Source organism: Ambystoma mexicanum, chromosome 4q, assembly GCF_040938575.1.
Source record: "Ambystoma mexicanum isolate Mex_15411 chromosome 4q, UKY_AmexF1_1, whole genome shotgun sequence".
NCBI lineage: Eukaryota > Metazoa > Chordata > Amphibia > Caudata > Ambystomatidae > Ambystoma > Ambystoma mexicanum.
Genome location: NC_090928.1, coordinates 1,267,280,169 through 1,267,305,999, shown reverse-complemented (window position 1 = coordinate 1,267,305,999; position 25,831 = coordinate 1,267,280,169). Strand labels below are relative to the sequence as shown.

General features: G+C 48.6%; 1 protein-coding gene across 3 annotated transcripts in view; it reads left to right on the top strand.

Moving 5' to 3' along the window:
• The window catches only part of CUL9 (cullin 9), a 1,917,728-nt gene that overhangs the window by 405,104 nt on the left and 1,486,793 nt on the right, over positions 1 to 25,831 (top strand). For all 3 annotated transcript variants that reach the window (XM_069608881.1, XM_069608880.1, XM_069608879.1), the window contains exon 11: positions 13,355 to 13,581. In XM_069608881.1, the coding sequence (XP_069464982.1) occupies positions 13,355 to 13,581 (227 nt within the window). The remainder of the gene's footprint in view (positions 1 to 13,354; positions 13,582 to 25,831) is intronic.

Below are 25,831 nucleotides of genomic sequence, written 5' to 3'. Positions count from 1 at the left end.
CAAGGCTCAAAATGAGGCGATTGCAGCTGCACTTCGCAGCCTCATGGAATCAGGAGCAGGGTTCCCAAGCACAACTTGTTAGCATTCCTCCATTTCTCCACCAGGGCCTCGTCTGGTGGAGCACGGACTGCAACCTGAGGAAAGGGAGGCCTTTCAGGCATCCTGCCCCACAGGTTGCCATCACCACGGACTCGTCCTTGGAAGGTTGGGGAGCCACACTGGACAATCACACCGTTCACAGAGTTTGGTCTCTCCAGGAACAGGAGGCCCATATCGATTGACTGGAGCTGAAGGCTATCTGGTTTGCTCTCATGGCCATCCTTCCCTTGATCAGGGGCATGATGATCCTCATCCAGATGGACGATTCCACCAGCATTTACTACATCAACAGGCAGGGTGGCACCAGGTCTCCGCCCCTATACGCCTTGGCAGTGAGCATCTGGGAATGGGCACTGGAGAATGGCATGCACCTAAGGGCAATCACCTCCCAGGGGAGTCCAACCTGGAGGCCGAAAGACACAGCAAACTAGATGTGGACAACTAAGAGTGGTAGTTGAACGAACAGGTCCTGCAGGAGATCTTCAACAGATGGGGTCAGCCTCAGGGGTGATCCACCACCACTTTTCGCCACCTGGTTCAACAAGAGGTGTCCCCAGTTCACATCCTGGCAGGGACAGGGCTGGGGCTCTCTGGGCGACACCGTGCAGATAAAATGGGACAGCATGAAAGCCTATGCCTTTCCTCCCACTCTCCTGGTGCACAGGTTAATCTACAAGATCAGGGAGGCCCGACATCTCCGGGCCCGCAAGGCCATGGTTCTCGGAACTGCTCAGACTGTAGGATCAGGCCCCGGTACATCTTCTGCTGGGCCCAGCTCACCTACTCTAACAGCAGGGAGCCATGGTCATCCACACCGCTCCTCAGAAGCTAGCCCTCGCAGCGTGGTTCCTGGACAGGTCACACTAAGGCACCTACATCTGTCTCCGGCCAACCTAGACATTATACAGGGCGCCAGGAGTGATGCCACCAGGATCCAGTACAAAAGCAAGTGGACGAGGTTCTGCCACTGGGCTTCGTCAAAGGAGGTCGAGCTGTTGACCTGCACTCTGGACGACGTCCTTTCTTTCTCTGCACACCTCGCGCACTCTGGGTACAGTTGGACACATGTCGCACCTACTTGGCGGCAATCAGAGCCTATGGAATTCGGAGGCGGGCATATTTTCCTCCTCTAATCCGGGGGTTAAAAGACATCTGGCAGGCCTCACCAGGCTCTACCCACCTACTAAGAAGCCACACCCAGTGTGGGACAGTTAGGCACGATTGTATGCAGTACCTTTTGGGAACACTACAACAACCCTGACTAGAGGTAATAGGAATCCCAACCTTTGGTATAAGCTTGTACTACACAGTTTTGGTAGCGTTTTGAGCAGCCAGGCTTATCTCAAGAGGGCTCAATGTGAGCTGTAGGGGAGTAACAGATTCACAGTGAAAAGTATTCAAATAAACTCTTACACGCAAGGTTTCTTGAATAAACAATTAATAATTTATCAGTCAGATTGAGTAAGCCTTCTTCAGAAGGGGCAATATAATAGTAACAGTCAAATATACTTCACAAAATACACGCACTTAATATTTCTAAATCAGTAAGTACTCTTTTGGGATGGCCCACAGACACAACCTACGCCCCCAGGTGACTTCAGTAGCTAGGGTGCTGGGGACATTAATATATCACTGTTGCATTTAGAGTCATTTAAGAGTAAGGCAAGGGAAAAAGGTTATGAGAACATACAAGAGACCACAAATATTCTTAAGCAAGCAAATATTTTCAGATCCCCCAATAAGAGTCATTCAGTAGAACAGGCTAAGCCAAAGTCAATGGGCAAAAGTCCATCTGAGCTGAAGTACTACTTTGCAGGTAAGTAAGACACGTCTTTGCAGAATGTTTTAGAAAGAAGAATGAATGTAGGGCCACAAGCTGTTAGACTTTTGAGTAGTAGAAGATGCAAGCAACCCTACAGCAAGAGGTAAGTTCTCTCTGACTTTTACAGTACCTCTGTATTGAAGAAAAGGTGCAGCAGAAGACTCCTGTTGCTGAGCAGCTCTGCAGATGTCACTGTTCCTGGGCCTCAGTCGTGGGGACAAGAGGGATGATGTCGGGGGGACTCCTGACTCCTGCACTGGCACTGTCAAATCCGGTATTTCGGTTTCCAGCAGCAACTCTGTGGTAAGTCAACCAGCTCAGAGAGCATGTCCAGGTGGCTTACTTTGGAGTTGATTGGTCCCACTAACTCAAGGGGAGAAGCCGTCTTTGCAGGAGCTTCTCTGTCGATACGAATTTCGAGTCTCAACACAGCAGCACGGCTTCACCGGACAAACCAACGGTCCAGGAGTTGCAGCAGGTGTCCTCTTCAAGTTCTTCCTTGGATTCCTTCGTCCAGTGGTCGACTCTGCCTTCCAAGCCAAAAGACTTGCCTTTTATTAAGTTCTCTCCCTTTCATTCCAGCCTGTCAGTCACCCAGCAGGGTGGCTGTCCTTGCCAGACAGTCAGCCGGCCAATCACTACAGAGTGCATTTGGGTCTCCTAGGAGACTGAGCACATTGAGTTTCGGGCACCTCCCTCACTTCCTGCCCACTCCAGAAACCCTGGAGCCAGAGGCAGGCTTCACTTGTGAATCCCGCCAAAGGCAAAGTGAACAAAGGGACCAAACCTGGTTTGGACGCAGAGTAAATCTCAACAAGGACCTTTCCACAAAGAAATGGCGAAAAAATAAGACTGGGGCCATTTTGACAATAATGGCACCCTTGGGTGCTTTACTGCAGCTGCGAATGCAGCACGTGGTAAATGAACATCTCAGTAGTTAAAAGTAAACCACTGCCACCAGCCATTCAGTGAGGAAAGGGTAACATTTAAAATGTTACATGAGAAGCTAGACAAAGGCGATATTAAGTAACCCCTCCAGCATCCTGATAGTGTGTGCTGGGTCTAGAAAGTTACAAATGCAAGTAAAGTCAATTTCACTCTACTGCTCTGGGAAACAGTAGTTTATCCCAGAGAAGGTATTTAAACCTTGGGAAATCTGAAAGACTTCCCTATGCCACTGCACTGAGTGCTGTGTGACGCAATGTAAAAGATGATGCCTACGGAGTTTGTCAGGCTCCATAACCAAAAGAAACACAAAGTTCAGAAATCACATTAAAATCCATGCGAGAGTGGGAAAAAAGGGTCTCGCTCTCTCCAGGTAAAAAAAGTCAAGTCCTCAAAATCCAACAAAGTTGCTGGAGGTCTCGAAAGTAGAGGGAATTAGCACATTTCTGAGATTTCTCCCTAACCGGGACCTTAACCTGGTCTTGGGCGCCCTGGCTCACAAACCTTTCGAGCCCATGGCGTCTACAGACATCAAGCTAGTCACTTTGAAGACAGCCCTACTGGTGGGCCTTACATCGGCATGCAGGGTCAGTGAAATACAGGCACTTGCGGCCTCAGAGCCTTGCACTACTTTTCATAAAGACAAGGTGGTGCCTAGAACGCACCCTGCATTTTTACCAAAGGTTGTCTCCTCCTTCCACCTGAATGAGGAGATTGTGTTGCCAACTTTCTTCGCGGACCCTAAGGACGATGCTCAGATGGTTCTGCACTGTCTAGATGTTAGGCGCTCTCTACAATGCTACATGGACAGGACTAAAAGCTTTCGCAAGTCAGAGGCTCTTTTTGTCACCTTCGGTGGGTCAAGGGAGCTGGGGAGCAGGTGTAAGAGTATCTAGGTCACCTGGCCTAAGCCCCGGCCCACCTGCTGCCTTCCTGGTTGACGCTCTTTTTCACCCCTTAGCAAGCCCCGTCCACCTGGTGCCTTCCTGCTTGCCGCTCTTTTCCCTACTTAAAGAGCCCTCCAACCTCTTTTCCTTTGCAGCTGGGGAGCAGGTGTAAGTGGATCTAGGTCACCTGGTGTAAGCACCACCCACTTTTTTAGCCCTGCCTCATCCTTCCTGCTCTTAACTCTTAGATCAAGGCCATCTCTCGCCCGGGCGTCCAAAGAGAAAGTCAATTCCTGTTTGGACCTGTTTGGACCAGGAGGATCCAGGGTCCGACCCCCTGCTAAGAAAGCAGGAAAGCATGCACCAACATGTGTTTACACCCTCTGTCCCCACAGGCCATCCCCACCTTCTCTGGTCCCACTGTGTTGTTCCCTTGTGCACCCCCCCCCCTCTCCTGCACACAGGAGTCTGTCCTGATACATTCTGGTTTCACCATCTCAGTCTTGTGGCCAATGCTGGATTTTATGGACTTCATTGATTTACGGTGCGTCACCCTTTCTCAACTCTCATGCTGGACTTCCTTTGCATGTTGTACTCATGGTGGCCCTGAATCATCCTGTTCCCATCTTCATCTTGTATCCTGGCTTGCAACATTGTGTTACTACTGACTTCTGCAATTGTATTCACTCCCCCCCCCCCCCCGTGCTTCTCCACTCTTTTTGACTGCTCACTCTTTCTTCTCTCCCCCCTCTCCCTTTTCCTATCTCCCCCCCCCTCCCCTTACTTTCTTCTATGCACTTACTCTATCAGAATTGTCCCTGGACCTAGTATGATAGCAACCTCGTCTGTTGCTCCCCCATCCCCTTACTGTACCCCCCCCCCCCCCCCCCCTCCAGCAATATCTGAAACTGTGTCAGGCTTAGTACGATAGTCGCTTGTTTTGTTCCTCCCCTCCCTTTCTGCACCCCTCTCCCTCACCTTTTGTTTTCCTCCAGCTCTACCAGAAATGTCGTCTGGCCTAGTACGGTAGTCGCCTGTCTGTTTCCATTTCCTTCCCACTCCCCCCCTCCCTTCCTTATCTATGTCTTAGCTCTTGAAATGTCACCAGGCCGAGTACAATAGTTAATTTCACATCCTTACTGTTCATGGCCTGTAAGAATGTCCTTGTATTTTTCCTTGTTCCCTCCCTTGCCTTGAAGTGCTTTGAAACACATTGTGTATAGGCGCTATATAAATGAACTATCATATCAAGGCCAGGCTATCAAGCCTCCAAAGCATCCATAGCTAAATGGATGGTGGCAGCCATCAAGGAGGCATACGCGAGGCAGCACAAACTGCTCCTGGCAAATATGCATGCCCACGCTATCGGAGCCAAAGCTACAGCTGTGGCTTTTCAAAGACACGTTCCGTGGCAGGCCATTAGCAGGGCAGCTGCCTGGTTTAACCCTTCGGCCTTTTGCAAACACTACTTTTTGGTTGCCAGCACCAGGTCTGGCGTGACATTTGGGCAGGCAGTGCTAAGGAACTTGTTTGCTTAGGCGGGTCACCTCTCCACCCTGGGGCTACATTCAGTTGTAATCACCAATGTAGTATGGAGGAAAGGTGACAGAAAGTAGGAGTAATTATAGGTTACTCACCGTAGTGACTAACCTACTCCTAGTCCATAGTCTCTTTCCTCCATACGCCCCCCCACCCCCTAATAAAACTGCTGTCTTTAGGCAATGGTTATATTGTCGACGCATCAAAGGGGACGGAGGAGTGGCGCTGGAGGGTGAAGTCAGGGGAGCGCCTGCTTCCAGGGCCACACCCATGTTTTCCTTTAAAGAGGAAGATGATTTATTCTAGTGAAAAAGGTTCCGTCTCCCGTCTCTAGCGAGGGACGCCCATACAGTATGGAGGAAAGTGGACTAGTGACTAAGAGTACATTAGTCACTATGGTGTGGGCTAGAAAAGCTGTTCCATCGTTGTTGTTGGCACTTGGCTTCCTGAATGACTATTTTAACTCTGTGTGCCTAGTACACTACACTATAATTAAGAGTGTGATATCTCTATAATGATAATGCACTGCTTTTGTACTAGCTCTAGTATTCTTAACTCCATGTTTTAATGTCTGATTCCCTCTCTTTCTAAAACACAAGAGGTGATGGCTGTAAGGTTTAGAATGAATCTTTACCTCTGCCATTGCTCTGGGAAACCCTCCAGAGCATCGTTCTTTGCCTGCCAATCCATTACAGAAAGAGGAAAGACCATATGCAAACCAGGCTTGGCCCTTCCCCTTCTGTAATTCCTTGGCAGGCTGAGGAATGATGGTGTGGAGGGTTGTCCAGAGCAACACCAGAGGTTAGGATTAATTGCAAACCTTCCAGCATCACCTCTTTGGTTTTGATTATGTCTCCTTGAGTGGGACGGGTATGCCCAGATGTGGGTCCCGAGCCTGCTGGGTCTAGAGTCCCAAGCTACTCCTCACTGATGACGTCCAATGAGACTGAAACATGTCTGGGTACGCTTGTGGTCTAGTGCAGAAGGAAAGTGACCTAGCAGTTTGGGCTGAACTGCCCCTTTTGGGGTGGGACCAAGCCTGATTTGCAAATGTTCTTTCCCCTTTTGTAATGGCTTGTCAGGCGGAGAACGGTGGTCTGGGAGGTTGCTCAGAGCAGTGCCAAAAGTTAGGATTAATTCCAGCCACAACCTCTTTTGTTTTTACTATGTTTTGTGACCAGATGGGGAATGTCTATTTTAGTACCAGGTTGTTGACCTTCTTAATTGACATTTAATGTTTTTATATTGCACAATGTATTTGTATTGGATTTGATTTGGTGGTAAAGTACTTATTTATCTAGGAGAGGTCCATATACCTACCCCATAAATGGATCTATTTTTCAGTACATCAGTGTGGTCTATTTTCTATAGACCAGTGTAGGCACTAATTGTACATTTGTGTCAGCTTTCATCGCCTTCTGCTCTGCTGCCCTTTTGAGAGAGGTTTGGCTTCTGTTTTGGACTGGGTGAATTGCCACACCTTACGTTTACGTCACCTCTCACCAGAGGCCTGTGCAAAAGCCGCCTGAGGAGCCAGTAATTCAAGTTAAGTAATGTAATTGGGGAGGTTATTAAGCACTATTTAGAATTCCTTCAGTCCAACGCAATCGAGAATATGCTTATATAGGCTTCGAATGAGCTCAAAAGACTGATAGATTTCCAGTTGGAAAGGCCCAGCCTCTTATAGTAAATATCCTGCCTCAGCCTTCTGCTCAGTGATCCACACTAAAAAAATAGGATGCATTTTCTCACGGCAATTGAATGAGGCTCATTCAGCACATCATTAGTCACTGTCGGGCTTCCCCGCTGAGCATAGTGTGGTGATCACACGTACTAGAGACATCGCTGAAGGCGTCCCGAGCGCTGTCGCCAAACCTTGGCCAGCTTTCCAGAGGTGGGGGGCCCTTCCTGCTACAGCCACAGGCAAAGCGCAACACATCTCCAACCTACTGGCCTAGCCAAGCCTCCACTCGGGAGACACTGTAAGCAGCCCACTTGATCTGGCACAGGTCCTCAGGACTGAACTTAAACTTACGCAACTGCACCATTGCTAAGGAAAGGTCAATCTGCAGTAGCTGATCATTAACACATTGGTAGCATTTGGTTTGGATTCCCCCAGATTTCAGTTAGAATTCACAAGTCAGGCTAGTCTAGAAGGAGCTTCAGCAATGCACCGCCATCTTCAGCGTGCGCAACAAAGCCGCCTCGGATTCCCATGGATCAAATCTACAGGGTCCGATGGCCAACGCATAGGACCCTTCAGGAAACTGCTCCTAACAACTGAGACGACTTCAACCCCTATACGCCAACAACACCTCGGAGGTCAACAACAAACTGCTACTTTTTAGCACAAGGTTCAACAAACGCATGCCCGAAGAAAAAGATGCATTTTAACTGCCCTCTGGAATATTATACTCTTACATCATACAAGCTACGTAACGGTCTGTCTTCTATTGGGGACTGGATGGCTATGAATTGGTTCAAAGTGAATGCGGACAATGTGGTGGGTTCCCCTAGCCCCTCCTAGAGTGCTAACTACTGGCCATCCTCTCTAGAGCCCTGTCCTTAACCCTCTGAATCAGTTAAGAGTCTGGAGGTTAAACTTATTCCCTGTGGCTCGGGTGAAGCTCATATTTCCTCTCGTCTGTCCTGCTGGTTTTTCTAAATTGAAGGTTTTGAGGAAGATTCTGCCTTTTCTCCCTCCTGAGTCTTTTATATCCTGAATAAGTGGAACATTATTCTACTCATTCACCTCTGTCTTTTGGAACTCTGTTCTCTCTGTTCTACCTTTACTATGGACTACGGAGTCTACTTTCCTCCATACCTCTTTTAAGGCATCTGTGTTTTACTTTTGCATTACACCACTCCTTATGTGCAGTGCAGTGTTGCCCAAAGGTTCTCCTTTGAGATTCTTTCTTTATCCTTACTACTGTTCTTAAGGATAGAGGGATACTTTGTATCCCTCCTAAAACCTTATACTCTGAGAGTTGGCACACACCACCTTATGTGGCGTCCCAAGCGGATACCTAATATCCTCCTCCTCTCTGCTCCTGTGACTTTTTAGTCACAGAGACAACCCTGTAGTTATGGCTGGAGGCAGTGGATGTGTTCTACCAACTATTGTGCCATTTTATTTACCGCAGACTGTATTCAGTCTCGGTTGTGCACAATAGAATCACCTATATACTAACATGGTGGCTCCTTTTATTTTTTTGCCATTTCTATCGTGGTTGTTCTTTGTTAGCCCTTCTTCTACCATTCTGGGAGGGGGAGGTCTGAGTGTGTGTTTTGCTTTTGGCAGGAACCCTTGGGTGTCCCCGCCTAGGCTCCAGTGTGTCTGGGCAGGAGGGAAGTGGTGGCAGATTTTTTTTCTCCACACTGCCCTTTGTCTGCCTGAGTGTGTGAATACAAATAGTGCCCACTGGGGGTCTGGCTGTCGCGATTGGACAGCCACCTGCCCCTTTCTGTAAACTGCTGAGAGAGATTGCAGAGGAGTATGTGCTGAAACTGAATAAAAGGTGAAGTTCCTGAGGTGAAAGGCAAGTCGACCACTGGAACTTGAATTAACTGAAGAAGACGATGACCAGAGACTCCTGCAGACCCTGTGAAGGCACTGTGAAGCGACCACTGCTTTCCTGACACTGTTTTTATATGCGACAGAGGAGCTCCGAAGCAGACAACTCCTTTCCTTTGGCTAGTGGGACTTACCAGCCTTGAGACTAACTACAATCTGAGCCAACTCCCGAGGTGCCTTTCCAGAGCTGCAGATCGCAAATACCAGGAGACCTCTGACCCATTTGTAGTGTAACCTCTTGCCAAGGCCGAGTCTGTCCAAGTCTTTGAGATCCAGGGGAACCCCCCCCCCCCGAGACACAATCCGACTCATCTAAGTGTTAGGCAAAGTTTGAATGCTGTACCCTCTGGGAACACTACAAACGACTATGACTACAGGTACAGGCAACCCAACCTTTGGTATAAGCTTGTACTACACAGTTTTGGTAGCGTTTTGAGTAGCCAGGCTTATCTAAAGAGGGGAAATGTGAGCTGTAGTGGAGTTACACAAAGATTCACAGTTACAGATATTCAAATAAACTCTTACACTCAAGGTTTCTTGCATAAACCGTTATTAATTTATCAGTCAGTTATAAAGCCATCTTTAGAAGGGAGCAATATACTAGTATCACACAAATACATTTCAATACTGTACACTCTGAGTCAGACAAGACCCTTTTGGGATGGCCCACAGACGCAACCTACACCCACAGGTGATTTAAGAAACAAGGGTGCTGGGGACATTAATATCTTACCTTTGGCATTCAGAACACTCTTAAAAAGTTGGTAAAAGGTAAAGCTTATTAGAACACAAGAAAATACAAATATTGGGCAAATACTTTCAGATGGCACGTAGAAGAGTCATTCAATTCAAATAGGCGAAGCCAAAGTCAATGGGCAAAAGTCTTTATAAAGGATTCAGCACTTAAGTAAATGGAAAAGTCTTCGCACAAGTTCTTGGGAGTCTTGGATAAAAAGAAGAATCAAATGTAGGGCCACAAGCTGATTAGGCTTGTGATTTGCAGAAGTTACAAGCACTTTCTCTATAAGAGGTAAGTTCTCTTAGACTTGTTTTACAGTACCTTGGTAAAGAAGAAAAGATGCAGCTGATGACTTCTGTTCCTGTGCAGCTCTGCAGAGCTCACTGTTATTGGGCCTCAGTCGTGGGGACAAGAGGAAGGGCGTTGGGGGACTCCTGCACTGTCACTGACAAAACTGGCAACCGGCAAACTTTACTTTCTGTTGCTGTTTCGCGTTTCAGCTCCTTGTGGTACAGAAAATAGCAATAAGCGCGGTTCCTGGCTGTCAAAGTGGACTGTCCTTACTTCTGGGGTCCCGCACTCTGCTGAGGGGGCTCAGGCTTGGTCAGTCCTGCTTCATGGGAGTCCGGAGGATCTTCCAAAAGCTTTAGGCCAGCTTAAAAGTAACACACACAATCTGGTGTCCCTCTCCCTGGCTATACGGTTTCTTGCAGCACTCTGAAGAAATTCAACCAGCTCCGCGATGGGTGTCCAGGTGGCTTTCTTTGGAGTTGATTTGTCCCACCAACTGAAAGGGAGAAGTCGTCCTTGCAGGGGCTTCTCTGTCAATGCGAACTTGGCAAGTAGTCACTGCAGCAGGGCTTCACCAGGCAAACCAATGGTCCAGGAGTTGCAGCAGGCATCCTCTTCAAGCTCGTCTTCGGTTCCTTAGTCCAGTGGTTGACTCTGCCTTCCAAGCCAAAAGACTCGCCTTTTATTCAGTTCTCTCCCATTCATTCCAGCCTAGCTGTCACTCACCCAGCTGGGTGGCTGTCCTTGCCGGACAGTCAGCCAGCCAATCACCACAGAGTGCATTTGGGTATCCTAGGAGACTAAGTACAGGGAGTTTCGGGTACCTGTCTCACTTCCTGCCTACGAAATGAACAGAGACCAAACCTGGTTTGGTGCGCAGAGAAACTCTCTAGAAGGACCTTTCCACAAAGTCCTGGTGAAAAAAGAAGAACGGGCACCATTTTTGCAAAGATGGCTGGACGCCATTTTGAAAAAGATGGCTCCCGCGGTTACTTTACAGGAGCCGCAAACGGTCACGGTAAATGCAAACCAAGGTAGTTCAAAACGAAACCACTGCTACCAGCCAGTCAATTGAGGAAAGGGTAACATAAAAAATGTTACAGGAGCATTTAGACCCGGGGGATACTAAGTAACCCCTCCAGCACTCTATTGTAAGATGGGGTGTGCTGGATCTAGCAAGTACAATTCTAAGTAAAGTCAATTTCACTTTACTGCTCTGGGAAACAGTAGTTGATCCCAGAGAAGGTATTTACACCTTGGGAAATCTGGAAGACTTACCTGTATTACTGCACTGAATGTGCTTTGTGACACAATTGGAAAAGATGATGCCTATGGAGTTGGTCCCAAAGTTTAGTAAAACAGCTGGAGGGCTCTAAAATGGGTGGAATTGGCACATTTTTGAGAATTCTCCCTAACACCAAGTCCCCTCACCAGAGTGCAGAACTCCCGAATCAAAGAATACTGACCGGGCGAATCGTGTCCTTTGTTGGTGCTGCAGAAAAAGCACCAAAACCGCAGAGTGACCAGAGAAGCTAAATAAATATTTGCCAAGGGTCCTCTCTCAAGACTGCTGCTGAGATATCCCGTTCAGATTCCTGTCTTTGATCACCAGACCAAGGAATCCAGAGACCGGGTCCATTGCTACTGCACAGAGGAGAATACAGCCACAAACGTTTCTTCTAACCTAAGGTACTCTAGGGTGAAATGGTATTGCATACCTTAAATCAAGAAGTCGGTCCATAGTGTTGGTGTGCTTGAAGAGGTGTCCATAGTGTCCACGCTTACTTCTGACCCAAGCTGCCAGCTTTTTGTGCCCATTTTGCGAGTCCTTTAACGGGGTCTCCAACGTTGTTAATTCTTCCAGCATCGTTAACTAGAGACTGGAAGTAGCCACAGGAACATTTGCTTTTCTGCTTCGTGAGACTTTGAGACCTCTCAAAAATGACTTTTGCTTAGAGTTAGGGGGTCAGACATTTAAAGCTTTCGTTTGCAGAGAAAAAGCCTCTAGAACCTTAAGCTTTGCTACTGTTTCACTAATCAAGCCTTTTCCTTCCTAAAAGACATTATCTTATAATGGTTTTGCTAACTAAATACAATAACTGTATATCTTTGTCACTGCACGAGTGTGCAGTCGTACCGATAATACTGTTATTAGTGTCAAACTATTTAACAGTTGTACCGCAAGGAACTACCAACTAAGCAGTGGCCTTTGAAAAGTAATCCTGTGTGTGTTGGTTAAGTGATCTAAGTATTTTAAGACATTTCTTCTGTAAATAAATATACATTTTAACAGAAATGTATTGGTGTAAGTGTTTCTTTGGACTACTGTATTAGCTGGGTTCAGTGTACTTACCTAGAGCTTGCATCTTCCTCTTATGAGAAGCCGCTCTACCAAGGCTCCATGAGTAGTACAGACTGATACGAAGACTTGGGGACCTGTATTCCATTGGGATTGCTTTATGAAGCTTTACCTCAAGTGGACTTTAGGAAAACTCCCCTAACAGTTACCATACTATATCTACTAGGTTTAGGTTGCTTTTGCGCATGGTAGAGGAGGTCTGCATCTGGTCTTTTCTGCATTATTTTTATTGTGTACACTATCCCGGAAGTGCTATGCGAGTATCATGTTAGTATATGCAGTTTCTGTTCCTCTTCTCCCCCCCCCCCCCCCCTCCCCCTCACCACTCCTGTACTTATGCATTTAACAGGCTTGCTTGCAATGTGGAGTTATAAAACACCAATAAAGTAATAAGTAAAAATCAGCATGTAAAAAAGAACCAAGCGCTACAGCCTGGCACCTTTAAAGTTCAGTGTCTTTTTTTTTTTTTCCTGTTTTTACTGGGCACCCTGCCTACATTGTGTTCCTTTATTCTGTCAAACATTTTTTTGTAAAAGGAACCAGTGCAAACCTCATCGTTATTATACCTACAACTTGTTTAAGACAACATAACAAGCATCAACTGCCCAAATCAAATTAATGCTGACTGTTACACCCGATCACTAAAAACGTAAATTCATTCACCATATCTGCACATATGCAGTAGAGCGAAACACAGTAGGATGAGACTGACACAGTGGGATACATATGCAAATGACAGTGTATGCCAAAAGAATGATTCCTTTATTTCTGAGCCTATGTGGTTTGTGGAAGCTTATTGCTGTTTATTCTGTTAAAAGTAATTAAAAGAAAATAAGCCAGACAGGCGCTGTTTGTTATTTTTTGTGTTTGTGTGTGTGTTCTGAGATACTGTGCATGGGTGGAGAAATTCAAGTTATATGAATGTAATAAAGATACCCGTGTTGGGATATTAGATAAGAATTGAACTATTCATTCTTTTAATCCCTCGGCAGTGGCATGTACCCAGTATCTTGGATGCCTCACTTTTTGACTGTCAGAAGGTGGTGCCCTTTTGCCTGCGAAACCTGGAATTGATATTGCTTTTTGTCTTCTTCTCAAGGTGCTACTCTGCGGTGCAGAATGGCCTTCTGGTTGTTAGCATGCTGATCAACAACCATAAGAGCCTGGCTGAGCAGTTTCTAAATTGTGGCATTCAGGCAGTTCTGCAAAACTGCTGTGAGAGCTTGTCCAGTCCGCAACATGAGATGTTGGCTTTGATAGTCAAGAACCGGCTCTCCGCACACAAACTGCCTGCAGACATGGCAAATGGAGGATCCGACCCGGCAGGTAAGGGTTTCCTGCTTCCTCCACTGCTGCTTATGTGATCTCTGTGTTCTCCTTTGCCTGATCGTAGATGACCTGGCTGGTAAGGGTTTCCCACTTCCTCCACTGCTGCTTATGTGATCTCTGTGCTCTCCTCTGCCTGGACGTAGATGACCGGCAGGTAAGGGTTTCCCACTTCCTCCACTGCTGCTTATGTGATCTCTGTGCTCTCCTCTGCCTGGACGTAGATGCTCCCTGCCTAGAGATGGCAGTTTGATCTTTACCTCTTTTGGCAGTCCAGCTCATCGTTCAACCTTTCTGAAGTTTGGTAGGTTTTGGTCATTTTGGTGATACTGATGTTTATAAGTCACTGGATAACACGTAGCATAGAGTCAAAGGGGGCGGTTTTGCAGAGTCTGTGAGCTCCCCATAACACTGAAACCTGTTCAGACCATAAAACCCTAAAAGCCACTGATAGTCTTTTAAGGGAAAAATTGCTTTTTTGACCTATATGGGAGCACCTTTTTTGTTTCGTCTGATTTTTGTTTTTTGATGCCCCAAATGTGTTTGCCCAGTGCGCTCCACCTGGGGACAGTGCAACTCTTTTATGCATGTGTGTATTTTCCTAATATGATTGCTTGTTGACCATGTACCTTAATATGATGGCTGCTTGAGATGTAGCATTTTCGGTCTCTGGAAGCCATTTTGCTTCTTCAAAAGTCTAAAATGGGCTCTCTAGTTGTTTGTAAACCCACTATCCACAAACTATGTTTGTGTGATTGGGAGGAGCCCGGGAGTGACCCTATTGGGTAACTTCTGATGTGAGCTATAGCTAGGAGTTAACACCAAGGGTTTGCGTGTGCGTGCGCCTGGGGTTGGTAATACTTATTCAAATGGATTGTGTCCTCCCATGTATTCCTCATCTTTGATATTCAATATCCAGCTTCACCTGCTTGGGAGTTTTCTTCTCCACAGATGGCGTGCGTCGAGGCAGTTGTCTCGATGTCTCTCGAGGGCCTCCCGTCTCGAGGATGATGTCATCAAAGGCATATATAGCACACGCAGCGCCCGTTGTCTTCAGTTCTGTTTGAGAGTAAGTTTACACTTCGAGCACTACAGCGCGCTCCAGTATTTCCTTAAAAAAATACGGAATTGAAGTGTCAAGCCTACGGTTCCAAGATGTTGCTATACGATCCGAATCGAGAATGCTTGTGGTGTCTCATGTGGAGCACAGGACCTTTGCCTGCTCGAAATGTCAATCGATTACCGTAAATGCTCTGAAGGAGTATAAGGGGAAATTGGCGGTAGGTAGAAACCCAAGAAATCCCCATCGAAGAAACCTTCTGATGATACGAGGGGCAACTCTTCTCGAAGAAAGAAGGCGATAAGGTACAGGTCAAGGAATGGCTCCGCCACTCCTCGTCATTGTCGAATTCAAAGATGAGGCACCGTAAGTCTCCCACTTAGACATCTTCGTCTGACTCTTCACCTGAGAGAGCTATATCCTGCCCCACTAAGGCCTCCGCTCCTGCCGAATGGGAAGCATTCAGGTCAGGAATGCTCAACATTTTTGAGAAACAAAAACCCCTGACAAGCCATGCTCCTACCGCGCCTTCTAAAGCTGATAAGGAAAGTGCTCGAGCGATATCCTGCACGCCCTCAAGCCCGAGACGAAGGCCAGATCTGCATAGAGTGCCGTCGAGAAGTCAAGGTCATCAGTGCCATAGACGCCAGTTTCGCCATAGACGCCAGCCAGTCCTTTGACACCAATGGCGCCATGGCGAAGAACGAGTGTCAAGGTGGGACTGGCCTCAACCAGGTACGTGGCCTACAGTCTGCCCCTCATTTGCGCAGGGCAGCTTTCCTCTGCATCCATATGGACAGGGTATGCAGTGGCTCCAGCAGCCCCCCGCTATCCCGTTGGTACCCCCCTGCCACCTCTTTGGCTAGTGAGGAGGTGCACTTCGAGAAGTTTCTCAGCCTCATGAGGTCGCCTCAGATGGGGGTTATCATCAAGGACGCCATCAGGGAAGTCATCCCCGCCATACTAGCGGCACCACAGACGCCTCCATCGGGTCCCCAGAACCCGGTGCATCTGCCTCTTCCGGCTCCACAACCAACTCCGCAACCTCCGCTGCCTCCTCGGCCTCCGGCTGCGGTCCCTGTACCCCAGCCTCCGGAGCCATCTACTCCTCCTCCACAAGATCCTCCAGACCCGCTGGATACGGACGAGGAGGAGGATCCCGACATGCCATCCTCAGCCAGGGCCTTCCACAAACGTCTTGCTGGCCTGGCGGAGTACCTGGGCCTCCCCCAACCCGAGGTCGAGCAGCCGGCAGACGGGGTTCTAGCTGAAGTCCTCACGAGACGCCCCTCTGCCAACACGGGGATTCCACTGCAACCCGATGTAGTCTCCCTGGCCAAGAAGGGTTGGCTCAAGCACCACTCGGTCCAGCCGGTCAATCGACGCCTGGAAGCCAAGTACAGGCAGATGGAGGGGGATACACTCTTGCTCTCGACCCATCCTCAGCCACATTCCTCGGTATACTCCAAGCCTCAGTCGTCCTCAGCCTCCTCCTCTGCGGTGCTGCTAGGCAAGGAGGAGAATTACTCTGCCTCCTTGCACCTGCGTGATGCCAACGCAGATGCCATGCTGGCTGCCGACCAAAGGTTATGGCGGGAAATTGTAGACTTCCTCGCGGAACTCCCCACCCAGTGCCAATCACGCTTTAAGGACAGGGCTATCGGACGCCAAACTTGTGGCGCATGACCTCATGGAATCCACAGTGGCTCATATTGATACCTCAGGCCGTGCCATCTGCATTGCCACGGACATGAGTGTTAGGCAGAAACCTGTGCAGTTCCCTTAGGGAACACTGCAAAAGATTTAAGACTACAGGTGTTGGCAGTAAACCAACTTGGTAGCAGTCTGTACCACCCAGATTTACCTGGTAGCTGTGGCAGAGCAGTCAGACCTCTCTCAAGAAGAGTTAGACAGTATGCAAAGTATATACAATAGGCACTCAGATACAATAATACAAGCAAACACTGACCAGAGCTTTGGTATCAAAGTATATAATTATTTATTTAAAAACACACGGTTTGAAACACTCCAGCACTCTTATTGTAAAATATTCTAAACACAGTTACTATTGTAATATGTACACCCCTTTTTCCTTATCAGATAAGTCACAGTAAAACACCACTTATTTTCATACAGAGGTGAGCGCTTAACTAGATGGCACTCCAATAAGTTTGTGAGAAAGGGAGGGAAAAAGACAGAATATGGAAAGGTACACCACTCTAAGGTTCAGGAACACTGTTAGCAAGGCAGAAGAGCAAAAGTCACTGGTGAGCCAAAGTCCAAAGGCTGGGCCCACTCTTGGAGAGAGCAGAGCACAAATGCGCCCAAGATCACACAGTTCCTCTAGGCTTAGAAAGTCTTGCAGAGAGTTCAAAAAGAGTTTAGAGAGGCTTAGGAAAGTTTAGCCAGGGTGTCCCAGGTTAGAAAGCCAGGGGCTAAATCTACACCGTACAGAAGGTAGCAAGGGAAGCCGGGCGGGACACGGTCCCTTAAGTGGGAAGGATCCTCCAGCGGTGGCAGTTGTTCCTGGCAGTGGGCGCAAGTCGCGTCGTCGTCCAGGGGAAGAGAAGATCTTGACTTGGAGGAAAGATGAAGGTCGTTGCACTACCAGGGAAGAAACCAGCCGCAGAGTTTTCCGGTTAAAGGTGGTACCTTTGTTCGCGGTCGTGGTAAAACGTGGTATCCCGGTTGCGGGGGTGCTTGGCACAGGCAAGGCGGCCACGAGGTACGTCGGGAAGGCGAAAAGACGGTGAAACTGGTTATCCCCACCAGTCAAAAGAAGAAGACTCTCCGGCGGGAGATCTCTTCTGTCATTGGGAAAAGTGGTGAGGCGGTCCAGCAGGGCTCCACCGGTGGTGGTGTCGTGGCAGGTCGGCTCAGCTTCTACCTCGTCGGATTCTTAGGTCCTGTGGCGACTTCTGAAGTTCCAGTCCCCAAAGCCCTGCTTTTATGCAGAAAACCCCCATTCACTCAGCCTAGCTGTCACTCAAACATACTAAGTGGTGAGCGGCCGGCTCACCACTTGTGCCAATCAGGACGGAGTGCGACTTGAGTTGCTTAGGCAACTCAGTCCAGGGTGCCTAAATCCCCCTCTACCCCTCCTAAGTACCCCAGACAGAGTGGCACCACTTTGGAGGGCTTCTGTGGAGAAGCCTGCCAAAAAGTGGAACAAAGGGCTCGACTTGGGTTGGAGTCACAGAAGAGAACACAAATGCCATTTTAGAATCAAGTTTTGGCAAAAAATACCAACCGGAGAATTAATATTAATTAAATAAACCGGCGGTATGGTCGAGGCTACCGTAAATAATTAAATAAAGATAGTAGCCTAAAACAATGGGAAATCCCATAGGAAAATATTTGCGGTTGAATATAAAAAGTAGTATCCACTGCCACCAGCCAAAACTCGATCAGGGGGGACGGAGACGTGCCCCCTCGACTAACAGACCCTGGGGCAATTGAATTGCCCCAGCCAGTACGTCCACAATATGATGGTTTGTACTGGTTCTGTTCAGAATTTAAGACTAGTAAAGTCAATGGTGACTTTACATGCCCTGGGAGACAGTAGTCAGTCCCAGGGTATGGAGTCTATACTGGGGGGTCACTATGAAACCCCTGTGTCACTGCACTGAGGGTGCTGTGTAACACATCACAAAAACACATGAAGCCCTATGGAGTAAAAGACCTCATAGCCCATTAAACACATCTAGATTCACACTCAAATCATGCCCAAGAGTGAGGGTAAAAGAGTCTCACTCTTGGCAGGAGAAAAAAATAAACCCCAAAAATCCAGCAAAGCTGCTGGGGGACTCACTAGGTTAGGAAATTCAGCCTAAACAGAGAATTCTCCCTAACAATGAGGAGAACAGCGTCGTTCCGGGCAACGAAATTCAACCCGGATGTCCAGGAGCGCATTATAGATCTACCGTTCGAGGGGGGTAGGGAGACCTCTTCCACTCCTCTACAGATGAAGAGCTGGACAAAAAGAAGAACTGCTCACAAACGGCTAAGTCTTTATCCATTCTTACAAAGACCACGGGCAAATCGTACACCCAATCTCAGCAGTGCTCGGAAAAGGGTCGTACATATGGAGGGTTCTGCGGCTTCCAGGAAAGCCGATCCAGGCAGCCGGACCGCTCGCCGCCTCGGAACCGGTGCAAACAACAAAAGGGGTGAAGTAAGGGCTTTTTCCAGCCCCCTACTCAGCGCCAGCCTCCGAGGGAAAGAAGGCATGATACGCCCCTTCGGGTCCATGTGTCTCCGTTTGGGGGGCAGGCTTGCTCTCCATGCACAATTGTGGCACCAGAATTTCGCGGACCCCTCGATCCTCTCCGTAGGATCCACGGGGTACCGCCTACCTATCCCTTCCTCTCCTCCCACCTCCACTCCACTCCCACAGGTTGGGACAGCAGCTCTTTTGGCGGAGATCCGGTCGCTCGTAGAGAGCCAGGCAGTGGAGGAAGTCCCAGCCTCCCAGCAAGGCTTTGGCTTCTACTCCAAGATTTTCGCCATTCAGAAGAAGAACCAGGCGGGCCTGAGAGTTGTGCTGGATCTTTCCACCCTCAACCTCTCACTATGCCTGCAAAAATTCAAGATGGTTACGCCAGCTTTTATAGCTGAGACATTGGACAAGGGAGACTGGATGTGCTCCCTGTACCTGAAGGACGAGTACCTACAAGTCCGGATTTGACAGCCCCATCGTTCCTTCCTAAGGTTCAGGATCCTGGGCTACCATTTCCAATACAAAGTCCTTCCATTTGGCCTCAACTCGGCCCCCAGGGTCTTTACCAGACTGGCTCGTCAGGGCTACATCTCCGGAAGTGTTTCGCCACTCTTCCCATGCCCTTATGAACACACTGCACAACCTGGGCTTCTCGCTCAACTTCAAGAAGTCATAGCTGCAACCTACGCAGACTCTGACATTCCTGGGACTCGTTTGGGACACGTACTGCAAGAGGGTTTTCCCATCGGAGGACAAAATCTCGGCCATCAAGAGGGCCGCCGCCCACTTCCTCAGCAGAGAGGTGACCTCGGCATGGTGATACCAACATCTCCTGGGTCTACTAACAGCGGTCTTGTTAGCCCTGCCGCACACGAGACTAAGGATGAGAAGGATTCAGCTGCACTTCGTGGCCTCATGGAATCAGGAGCGGGGTTCGCAATCCGAGATCATCAACGGTCCTCCATCTCTCTGTTAGGGAGAATTCTCTGTTTAGGCTGAATTTCCTAACCTAGTGACTCCCCCAGCAGCTTTGCTGGATTTTTGGGGTTTATTTTTTTCTCCTTCCAAGAGTGAGACTCTTTTACCCTCACTCTTGGACATGATTTGAGTGTATTCCTTTGACTCTAGATGTGTTTAATGGGCTATGGGGTCTTTTACTCCATAGGGCTTCATGTGTTTTTGTTTTTGTGATGTGTTACACAGCACCCTCAGTGCAGTAACACATTGGTGTCATAGTGACCCCCCAGTATAGACTCCATACCCTGGGACTGACTACTGTCTCCCAGGACATGTAAAGTCACCATTGACTTTACTAGTATTGAAATCTGAACAGAACCAGTACAAACCATCATATTGTGGACGTACTGGCCGGGGCAATTCGATTGCCCCGGGGTCTGTTAGTCGAGGGGGCACGTCTCCGTCCCCCCTGATAGAGTTTTGGCTGGTGGCAGTGGATACTACTTTTTATATTCAACTGCAAATATTTCTCTATGGGATTTTCCCATTGTTCGAGGCTACTATCTTTATTTATTTTATTACGATAGCCTCGAACATACCGCCGGTTTATTCATTTATTATTAATTCTCCGGTTGGTATTTTTTGCCAAAACTCGGTTCTAAAATGGCGTTTGTGTTCTCTTCTGTGACTCCAACCCAAGTCGAGCCCTTTGTTCCACTTTTTGGCGGGCTTCTCCACAGAAGCCCTCCAGAGTGGTGCCACTCTGTCTGGGGTACTTAGGAGGGGTGGAGGGGGATTTAGGCCACCTGGACTGAGTTGCCTAGGCAACTGAAGTCGCACTCCGTCCTGATTGGCCCACCACTTAGCATGTTTGAGTGACAGCTAGGCTGAGTGAATGGGGGTTTTCTGCATAAAAGCAGGGCTTTGGGGACTAGAACTTCAGAAGTCGCCACAGGACCTAAGAATCCGACGAGGGAGAAGCTGAGCCGACCTGCCACGACGACGCCACCGGTGGAGCCCTGCTGGACCGTCTCAACACTTTTCCCAACGACAGAGGAGATCTCCCGCCGGAGAGTCTTCTTCCTTTGACTGGTGGGGATAACCAGTTTTACCGTCTTTTTGCCTTCCCGACGCATCTCGTGGCCGCCTTGCCTGTGCCAAGCACCCCAGCAACCGGAATACCACGTTTTACCACGACCGCGAAATAAAGGGTAATACGTTTAACCGGAAATCTCTGCGGCTGGTTTCTTCCCTGGCAGTGCAACAACCTTCATCTTTCCTCCAATTCGAGATCTTCTCTTCCTCTGGCCGACGCCGCGACTTGCACCCGCTGCCAGGAACTGCCACCGCTGGAGGATCCTTCCCACTTAAGGTACCGTGTTCCGTCTGGCTTCCCTTGCCACCGACTGTACGGGGTATATTTAGCCCCCGGCTTTCGAACCTGGGTTAGCCTGGGACACCCTGGCTAAACTTTTCTGAGCCTCTCTAAACTCTTTTTGAACTCTCTGCAAGACTTCCAAAGCCTAGTGTAACTGTGTGATCTTGGGCGCATTTGTGCTCTGCTCTCTCTAAGAGTGGGCCCAGCCTATGGACTTTGGCTCACCAGTGACTTTTGCTCTTCTGCCTTGCTAAAAGTGTTCCTAAATCTTAGAGTGGTGTATCTTCACATATTCTGTCTTTTTCCCTCCCTTTTCCATGAACTTTTCGGAGTGCTATCTATATTTAAGCGCTCACCTCTGTCTGGAAATAAGTGGTGTTAACTAAGACTTGTCTGATAAGGAATAAGGGTTGTATATATCATAATATTAACTATGTTTAGAGTGTTTTACAATAAGAGTGCTGGAGTGTTTCAAACAGTGTGTTTTTAAATAAATAATTATATACTTTGATACCAAAGCTCTGGTCAGTGTTTGCTTGTGCTATTGTGTCTGAGTGCCTATTGTGTATACTTTGCATACTGCCTAACTCTTCTTGAGGGAAGTCTGACTGCTCAGCCACAGCTACCAGGTAAATCTGGGTGGTACAGACTGCTACCAAGTGGGTTTACTGCTAACACCTGTAGTCCTAAATCTTTTGCAGTGTTCCCAAAGGGAACTGCACAGGTTTCTATTTAACTCTCCACCCAGACCTAACTTGGTGGTCCATGGACTGCAACCTATGGACGGGCAAGCCCTTCATTGCCTCCGGCAATCTTCCTATTTCATATGCCGATATTATCGCTCCCTCTCCGCAGGCCACCATCTCCACAGACTCCTCGCTCGAGGGCTGGGGAGCCACCCTGGACGATCTCTCGGTTCACGGCACCTGGACTCGACAGGAGCCGGAATACCACATCAATTGGTTAGAGCTTTACATCATCTGGCTAGCGCTCAGAGCGTTCCTTCCACTTCTCAAGGGCAAGGTTGTCCTCATCCAGACAGACAACTCGACCAACATGTACCATGTCAGCAAGCAGGGAGGCACGAGATCCCCTCCTCTGTGCAGACTTGCAATCAGCATGTGGGAATGGGCCCTGGAAAACGACATTTACCTCTCGGCAGTCCATCTCCCGGGGAATCCAACCTGGAGGCAGACAGGCTCAGCAGGCTGGGAGCGGACAATTATGAGTGGCAGCTAAACAACCTCGTTATTCAGGAGATCTTCAACAGATGGGGTCACCCCCAAGTGGATCTCTTTGCCACCTGGCACAAGAAGTGTCCCCAGTTCGCATCCTGGCAGGGTCAGGGCCTCGGCTCTCTGGGCGACGCATTTCACCTCCAGTGGACTGTCATGAAGGCCTATGCCTTTCCACCCTCTCCCCTGATCCGCAGGGTAATTTGCAAGATCAAGGATTCTCAACGACTCCTCATCATTCTGATAGCTCCATGGTGGCCGGCCAGGCCATGGTTTTCGGAACTACTCAGCCTTTCGGAGGTGCCCCCGATACACCTTCAGACGGGCCCAGCACATCTTCTGGCGCAGAAGTGGGGCAGAATCATCCACCCTGCGCCAGGGTAACTAACCCTCACAGCGTGGTACCTGAGCAGGTAACGCTTCAGCACCTTAGCCTCTCACAGGCCAATCTGAACATCATACAGGGCGCCAGTAGCAAAGCCACCAGGGCCCAGTACAAAAGCAAATTGACCAGATTCTGCCACTGGGCAGACTCCAAGGGAATTGACCACTTGGCCTGCAATTTGGACGACGTGCTCTCCTTTTTGGCGCACCTCGCTCATTCGGGCATACAGGTCGACACCTGCCGTACATACCGTGCAGCCATTGGGGCTTACAGGAACTCCGAGGAAGGCATTTTTTTCTCCTTCAACCCTATCATCAAGAAACATCTGACTGGTCTCACTAGGCTCTACCCGCCCGTCAACAGATTGCCATAATCTTGGGCGCCCTGGCGCACAAACCATTCGAGCCAATGGCGTCCATGGACATTAGGCTGGTCACCATCAAGAAGGCCTTACTAGTCGGTCTTACCTCGGCTTGCAGAGTTGGCAAGATCCAGGCGCTGTTCGCCTCTGAACCATATACCACCTTTCACAAGGACAAGGTAGAGATTCAGACGCACCCGGCATTTCTGCCCAAGTTTCAATCTGCATTTCACTTGAATGAAGAAATAGTCTTCCCTACGTTCTTTCCCGATCCCAAGGACGAAGCACAGAGTGCTGCACTGCCTGGATGTCAAATTCTACTTGGACAGGACCAAGCGCTTCTGCAAGTCGGACGCTCTGTCACTTTCGGAGGCTCGAGGCCAGGCCTCTATATCCAGCTGGATGTACTCTGCCATCAAAGAAGCGTATGAGGGCCAGAACAAGCCGCTCCCGGCCAACATGCATGCCCACGCAGTCAGGGCCAAGGCAACGGCCATGGTATTCCGGCGCAACGTCCCTTGGCAAGTCATAACCAGGGCAGCCAATTGGGCCTCTCCCTCGGCTTTCTGTGAGATTTATTGTTTGAATGCCAGCTCTAGATCTGATGTGGCTTTCGGACAGGCGGTTCTCAGGAACCTATTTGCTTAAGGAGGGTCTTCTCTCCACCCTGGGGCTACAATCAGTTGTAATCGCCCATACAGTATGGAGGAAAGGGGACGGGACGTACGAGTAATTATAAGTTACTCACCGTAGTGACTAACATACTCTTAGTCCATAGTCCCCTTTCCTCCATACGTCCCACCAACCTCGCCCCTAATAATACTGGTATCATTAGGCAATGTTAAATCTATTGTTGACGGGTCAATGGGGACTGAGGTGTGGCGCCGGAGGGTGGAGTCAGGTCCGCGCATTTTCCCTGGGCCGAGCCCCCACGCGCCTCTGAATTTAAAGGGGCAGACGTTTTTTTCTGGTGATAAAGGTTCCGTCTCCCGTCCCTTGGAAGGAACACCCATACAGTATGGAGGAAAGAGGACAATGGACTAAGAGTACATTAGTCACTACGGTAAGTAACTTATCATTTTTGACTGCGGCTATACGCCCGAGCCAGGAGATTTCTTGGGTCTTTCAATGCTCTAGGACGCGCCTGAACTCGTTGAACAGCTGCGGGAAATAGCTTTGATATATACAAGACATTCTTTGGGGATCTGAACCCCCTAGTATCCAATTGCAGATTCCACCCAGGGGATCGGCAGTGAGGGGCCTAGGTCCCTCCTTTCTGTCTTTGCGAGATTAATTGTCATAGCTGCTGACTTATCCAAATGTACCCTGAACCCAGACATGCTACAGAATTCCTTGATCTCCTCCCCAAGGGGGCCCAGGGATGACCTTGGTTTGGTTGCAGTTACAAGCACATCTGCATAGAGTACGATCTTGTACTCGTGGCTCCCCACCGTGAGCCACTTTATCTCCAGGTTTTGCCGGACCCTGTTTGCAAACGGCTCTAAGACAAGGCGAAAACCAGAGGCGATAGGGGGCAACCCTGTCTTGTTCCCCATGAGATATGTATAGTCTCATATCTGATGCCATTAACCCGTAGTTGCGTGGTAGGGGTCTGATAGTTCGCCATTGTCCACTTAATGAAATTCGGGCCAAATCCCAAATATGACAATACATTTCGAATGTAGCCCCAATCCACCAAGTCAAATGCCTTGTAGGCGTCTAATGAGATGACTAGCATTTCCTCCCCCATCCTACCAGCGCTTTCTATGAGGTTTATGGTGCGCCTCATATTGTCGTGTGTTCCCCTCCCTGGGATAAATCCCGTTTGGTCTCGGGCTATTATGTCTGGGAGTTGTTTTTAGCCTGGTCGCTAATACCTTCGAAAATATTTTCCCATCATTGTTCATCAACGTTATTGGCCTGTAGGAGGATGGCTGTTTGGGGTCTTACCCTGGTTTGTGGACTAATCTCGTTAGTGACTCCGCCATTGATTTTGTGATGGTACCTGTCATTAGGAAGGAGTTAAATAGGGTCGTCAGCTGTGGAGCTAGTATATGTGAGTAGGTTTTATAGAATTTCGCGGTTAGCCCATCGGGGCCTCGGGCAGTGCATTTCAGAGACTTTATGGCCTCCACAGTTTCTTCCAGCGTAATAGGGTTGTCTAGGGTTTTCAGTTGCATTCTGTATTGTTGAGCTTTGCTAGATTGCAGGTAGCTGGGTAACTTATCGAGGGGTGTGGGGCGGCCCTATCATTGCTGCCTCATGGTGGTTCACCAGCACTGCCTTTTTGTGCCCCTCTGTGTACTGGACTTTACCGTCCTTTCCAACAAGGCACGATATGTTATTCCTATTGTGCATACCTTTAAGCTTATATGCAAGTATCCGGTTTGCCTTATTGTTTTTACTGTAATAAAATTGTTTCGTGTAGGCCAGTGATTTCGCTGATCTGTCAGCCCAATGCATCTCTAGTGCTATTTTGGCTTTCTTCAGTGCCCTTTGCCCTTTCCCCCTTCCTTGTCCAGTGGGTTTGCATTTCTTTTTCTAGTGATGCTACCATTCCCTCTAGTTTGGTTACCAGGATTTTCGAGACCCTCCAGTGTTTGGTCAGATATGGTATATTCCCAAAATAATGCAGTAATCTGGGTAGGACCACCA